The sequence below is a fragment of the Chiloscyllium punctatum genome, chromosome 15 (assembly GCF_047496795.1).
Source record: "Chiloscyllium punctatum isolate Juve2018m chromosome 15, sChiPun1.3, whole genome shotgun sequence".
Classification (NCBI taxonomy): domain Eukaryota; kingdom Metazoa; phylum Chordata; class Chondrichthyes; order Orectolobiformes; family Hemiscylliidae; genus Chiloscyllium; species Chiloscyllium punctatum.
Window position 1 is genome coordinate 86,417,191 of NC_092753.1, and position 6,000 is coordinate 86,423,190.

At 41.4% G+C, this 6,000-nt stretch overlaps 1 protein-coding gene across 1 annotated transcript in view; it reads left to right on the plus strand.

The window, feature by feature from the left end:
- LOC140485872 (uncharacterized) overlaps positions 1-5,790 on the plus strand; it is a 53,723-nt gene extending 47,933 nt beyond the window's left edge. The window contains exons 24-27 of the mRNA XM_072584324.1: positions 859-939; positions 1,564-1,676; positions 2,006-2,201; positions 4,461-5,790. Of these exons, the coding sequence (XP_072440425.1) occupies positions 859-939; positions 1,564-1,676; positions 2,006-2,201; positions 4,461-4,705 (635 nt within the window). The 3' untranslated portion in view covers positions 4,706-5,790. The remainder of the gene's footprint in view (positions 1-858; positions 940-1,563; positions 1,677-2,005; positions 2,202-4,460) is intronic.
- Positions 5,791-6,000: the final 210 nt, after the last annotated feature.

Below are 6,000 nucleotides of genomic sequence, written 5' to 3' on the forward strand. Positions count from 1 at the left end.
GAAAGTGGAGTTGCAGGAAGATAGGATAGTGAAGAAGGCATTTGGTATGCTTTCAGTTATTGGTCAGAGCATTGAGTATATGAGTTAGGAGGTCATGTTGCGGCTGTACAGGACATTAGTTAGGCCACTTTTGGAATACTGCGTGCAATTCTGATCTCCTTCCTATTGGAAGGATGTTGTGAAATTTGAAATGGTTCAGAAAAGATTTACAAGGATGTTGCTAGGGTTGGAGGATTTGAGGTATAGGGGGAGGTTGAATAGGTTGGGGCTGTTTTCCCTAGAGTGTTGAAGGTTGAGGGGTGACCTCATAGAGGTTTATAAAATTGAGTGGCATGCATAGGGAAAATAGACAAAACCTTTTCCCTGGGGTCGGGGAGTCCAGAATTGGAGGACATAGGTTTAGGGTGAGAGGGAAAAGATATAAAAAGGACCTGAGGGTAGTAAGTGTATGGAATGAGCTGCTAGAGGATGTGGTGGAGGCTGGTACAATTGCAACATTTAGAAGGCATCTGGATGGGCATATGAATTGGAAGGGTTTAGAGGGATATAGGCAAAGTGCTGGCAAATCGGACGAGATTAGGTTAGGATATCTGGTCGGCATGGACTAGTTGGACCGAAGGGTCTGTTTCCGTGCTGTACATCTCAATAACTCTTTGACTCTAGGGAGGGCTAGTATAGGTGTGATGGGCTTAATAGCCTCCTTAAGTACCATTACAATTCTGTGGCTCTGAGACAATAAATGACTGCCACAGGAAAAAGAACATCTCATTTACAAGTGCTAATCTTCCTTTAGCCACTAACTGTTGAAGAAAATTCTATGTCTGTATTGTCTAAAATATTATTTCCATCTGTGTACAGATCCCAATATCTGTTTCCTCAACAGAGGAAGTATTTGTACTTTGTCGGACTGCATGGTGTCTACAGTCAGTAACTGCAATAGTAAGTGGGTTTTATTTTCTCTGGCGTTTCATGGTGATGCCATCCAGATGTGCTCCCGCTCACATTTTAATTGTCTCCACAAATGTTTTTCTTTGTGTTATTTTCTAATTAAACCACTGAAATAATCACTACAGAAACATTATAAAGGCAATGGGAATGTAACTCACTGACTTCTACAAGCTTCCAGTAGCAATACAGGCTGGTTGTTATAGTCTTAATAGATCATGGGGTGGGCTCTCTCACTATAGAGAGACAACTGGAGATTGTACTAGTCCTATCATTTAACCTGGGGGCCACCACACCTCAGGTGAGGAGAGAATCCTTCATGGTAACTGAACTGGTGCAGGAATCAAACTATTTATTTTTCCCTCTGGATCAGAATATTCCTCAGGCTGTATTGATTAGCCCTTTCTTCCACTTAAATATAAGAGACTACAAGATACTTTTTAAATGAAGACCCTGCATGATTTTACTGCAGTGTCAACCCTGTGTGCACTGGAATTGGTTTCTCTTGAATCAGAAGAAGTTATTCATATGAATATCTCTTAAATCTGTAGAGACATGTTCTGGTATTTAATGTACCTTGTGGAAAAACAGCTAATCGATTTGTCACTGTTTGTTCAGACAAAATTGCGTTCAGAATGCAGGTGATATTGCGATCGAGAGCATTCTCCAATGACCTGAAAAATCCTGCGAGTGAAGCCTACAGGAACCTGTCTGACAGTTTTATAAACACAGTGAGTTCAATTATTCTTGTGCTTGCTTTATCTCTCTTTTGTAAAACGTGATCTCCACTGTTAGAGCCAGTGAGTCTGCTTTCTCAGTTTTAAACATGCACTGACGTTCCATATAGATTACCTTTACTCTGGCTCTTAGGATGTAGTTGGAAAAATAGATGGATGGACAGATAGAAGAATGAGGATGACTGTTGAGTTGGTGAATATGAGTGTGACTGGGTAAATGGGGGGAATTAGCTGAATAGATAAGAACATGGGTGAACAATGGCATGAATGGAAGTTTCTAGTGCATTAGTCATAAATAAATCACATTTGTACTTTGTTTTTAGGTTGTGCCAAGAAGTCAGACCAATCTCAATGATCGTAGTTTTAACATCTTCATCGTTGGCTTCCAAAGTGGAAGTGTAGTGGTAAATTTCCTGGCTGTGTTGAATGACACCTCAATGGTTAACAGAAGCAGCTTGCTCACTGCTGTTGGTGCTGCAGTTAAAGCACTGGATAGTAATAGTTCAGTCACCATAACGGGTAAGTATTGTGCAGAATATTCTGCAATGAGTGCGAGTTTTGCCTTTCCTGTCACATGATTGTTTAGGTAGGAGTGATTGATTGGTGAGGAGTGGAAGATACTATGGCTGCAAGCCATAATGCGACACCCGCTATTAAACTCCCTGAAAATAACCCATTGAAGCATAGGGACAGGAGCAGGCTATTCAGCCCCTCGAGCCACTTCTACCATTCAATGCAGTCATGGCTGATCTGCGGCCTAACTCCACACACCTGTTCTTGGTCCATAACCCTTAATACCTTTGCTTAACAAAATATTGCATTTCTCAGATTTAAAATTAACAACTGATTTTGCATCAACTGCAAGTTGTGGAAGAGAGTTCCAAGCCTCTCCCACACTCTTGTGTTTATAAGTAATTCCTAACATCTGTCCTGAACGGTCTGGCCCTAATCCTCAGAATATACCCCCCACTTCTGGAATTAACAGGTTTATCTTCATCTAACCTGCATTTTCCTGTCAATATCGTGAAGACATTGACCAGATCACCTCTTAATTTTCCAAATTCTAGAGAAAATAGGCAAAATTTTGTATAGTCTCTCCTCATAATATAACCACTGAAATCAAGGTATCATTCTTGTAAACCCACAGTAAACACCTTCCAAGACCAATATACCCTTCATGACATGTGGTGCCTGATCTGCTCTGAGTACATCAACTGGGCACTAACCAGGATTTTGTACAATTGCTGTGTAGCTTCTGCATCCTTATACACCTATAGATAGAAAGGCCAGCCATCCATTAAGAAGGGCAGTAAAGACAAGCCAGGGAACTATAGACCGGTGAGCCTGACTTCGGTGATGGGCAAGTTGTTGGAGGCAATCCTGAGGGACAGGATGTACATGTATTTATAGAGTCATAGAGATGTAGAGCATGGAAACAGACCCTTCGGTCCAACCCGTCCTTGCCGACCAGATATCCCAACCCAATCTAGTCCCACCTGCCAGCATCTAGCCCATATCTTTTCAAACCCTTCTTATTCATATATCCATCCAAATGCCTCTTAAATGTTGCAATTGTACCAGCCTCCACCACTTCCTTTGTCAGCTCATTCTACACACGTATCACCCTCTGTGTGAAACATTTGCCCCTTAGGTCGCTTTATAATCTTTCCCCTCTCACCCTAAACCTATGCCCTCTAGTTCTAGACTCACCGACCCAGGGAAAAGACTTTGTCTATTTATCCTATCCATGCCCCTCATAATTTTGTAAACATCTATAAGGTCACCCCTCAGCCTCCGACACTCCAGGGAACACAGCCCCAGCCTGTTCAGCCTCTCCTTGTAGCTCAGCTCCTCCAACCCTGGCAACATCCTTGTAAATCTCTTCTGAACCCTTTCAAGTTTCACAACATCTTTCTGATAGGAAGGAGACCAGAATTGCACGCAATATTCCAACAGTGGCCTAACCAATGTCCTATAAAACCACAACATGACCTCTCAACTCCTGTACTCAATACTCTGACCAATAAAGGAAAGCATACCAAATGCCTTCTTCACTACCCTATCTACCTGTGACTCAACTTTCAAGGATCTATGAACCTGCACTCCATGGTCTTTGTTCTGTCTCCACAGGTGCTGCCAGACTTCCTGAGTTTTTCCAGTTTTGAGTTTCATTGGTCATAGCTTAGAAATGGACTCTGGTATGCTCACACATACATGCTATGCTCTTAATTTATTCTTTGATTAGATTAGTCATTGTATATATTCAAGGTTGAGATAGATTCTTGGCAAGCAGGGGAATTGTGGGTATTGGAGAAAATGCAGGAAAGTGGACGTGAAGAATGTTAAATCAGCCAGAGTTCTGCTGAATGGCTCACTCTCATTTTTTTTTTTAGATTAGATTACTTAGTGTGGAGACAGGCCCTTCGGCCCAACAAGTCTACACCAACTCTCCCAAGAGCAACCCACCCAGACCCATTCCCCTACACCTAACACTATGGGCAATTTAGCATGGCCAATTCACCTGGTCTGCACATCATTAGACTGTGGGAGAAAACCCACACAGACACAGGGAGAATATGCAAACTCCACACAGACAGTCACCCAAGGGTTGTGATTGAACCTGGGACCCTGGTGCTGTGATGCAGCAGTGCTAACCACTGAGCCACCATGCCACCCCTTTGCAATAGCAAGATTTTCTCTGTGCCATAATCAAAAGAATCTTTTGAAAATATCATGACTGCAAGTTGTGTCTTAATAGTTCCACTTTATCTGTTTTAGGTTCAACACAACTTACAACTGAGGCTCCTATCCAGTCACAGACTGTCCCGACCTTGCAATCGAATCCTGGAACTGAAAATCCTGGATGGAGAGTGGCAGTGATTGTTTTGGGATCTGTTCTCGGTGTAGCTCTGCTCACAATACTGGCAGTAGTGCTGGCACTGATGTATGCAAAGAAAAAATCCAGGGGATATAGCATAGAAACATCAGACATTGTACGACAAATCAACTATTCAAATCTATAAATGCATCCATAAACCTTAGTGAAGAAATGTTGGCCAGTTTACTAATTTTTCCAGGATTTGGATGCAGTACATGCAACTTAATTTTATGGAACATTTGAACCTGATGCAGGATAAGTGTTGCAAAAATATGAGCTTGCATTTATATTAATGTTAAAAAAAGAGTATTTAATCGAATCCAATGATTGGTGGCAGAATGCGTTTAACAATATATACATTAATTAATGATTAGCAATACCTCATAGTCCTTAACATGTCTTGTACGATTCTCAGTTCTCAGATTTGTAGATCATTTTTCTCATTGGGATTTCTGATCCTCAAGTGACAGAAACCAATACATTCACATGTCCTCTGCTTGAAGCTGTATCAGACAGGTACATTGTCTGGTTTGGCACTGAACCGCACTATTGTCAGCCAGTTCCCACATTCAGCCTTGGGAGAATCATAGAACTTTATGGCACTTTATGGCCATTCAGCCCATTATGTCTGCACCTGTATGAGGTGAACTTGCTGATCTGATTCAACATGGTGACAGTGGAAGTACAATTATCCCCTGAGCCTTTGGACAGAGAGGATGAGATCAGGATACTGCTTGACTGGCGTTACCAGTAAGTGAAATAGCCTGGAATCTTCACTTAGTTGAGATGTGGAAGGGCTTCTTCATGCTCAGGAGGTAAGTGGAGAAAAATACAAGGAACAGATGATGTAGGAACACTCCTATTGGGAGCACACATAGGCCATTTGGCCCCTCGAGCCTGCTTTGCCTTTCAATGAAAGTGCTGTCGATCTGTTTATATTTTGAATTCCACATTCCTCTACCCTGATACCCCTTGACTGCCTTGCTGTAATAAAAATCTGTCCATATCCACCTGGGGTCACAAACAAAAATTCAAAGGCTCCATCTCTACCTCCCTCTGGGGAAAAGAGTTCCAAAGTCACACAACCCTCTGAGAGAAAAACATAGAAAGAAAACCTGCCAGCAATCACAAATTTATAGTAACAGGGTTGTTTTGGGCAGATTCTTGCTGAATTATTTTGGTGAAGAATTATTCTTTATATGTGGATTAAATCTTCCGATGTTGAAAGAAATTGTTTATTTTCTTTACCCCTGCGAATTTTCTAAATTATTCATTCATATTAAATAAATACATATATTTCTTCTAAACTTTGGAATTTGCCTTTGAGAAATTTTCTTTAAATAGAAAAATCTTTGGAGTGGATTAGCTTTAACCTTCAAGTTTGGGGCTGGGGGAGTGGGATCCTGATTTTTTCGGCCTCTCCTCCAGAATGTTTTATGA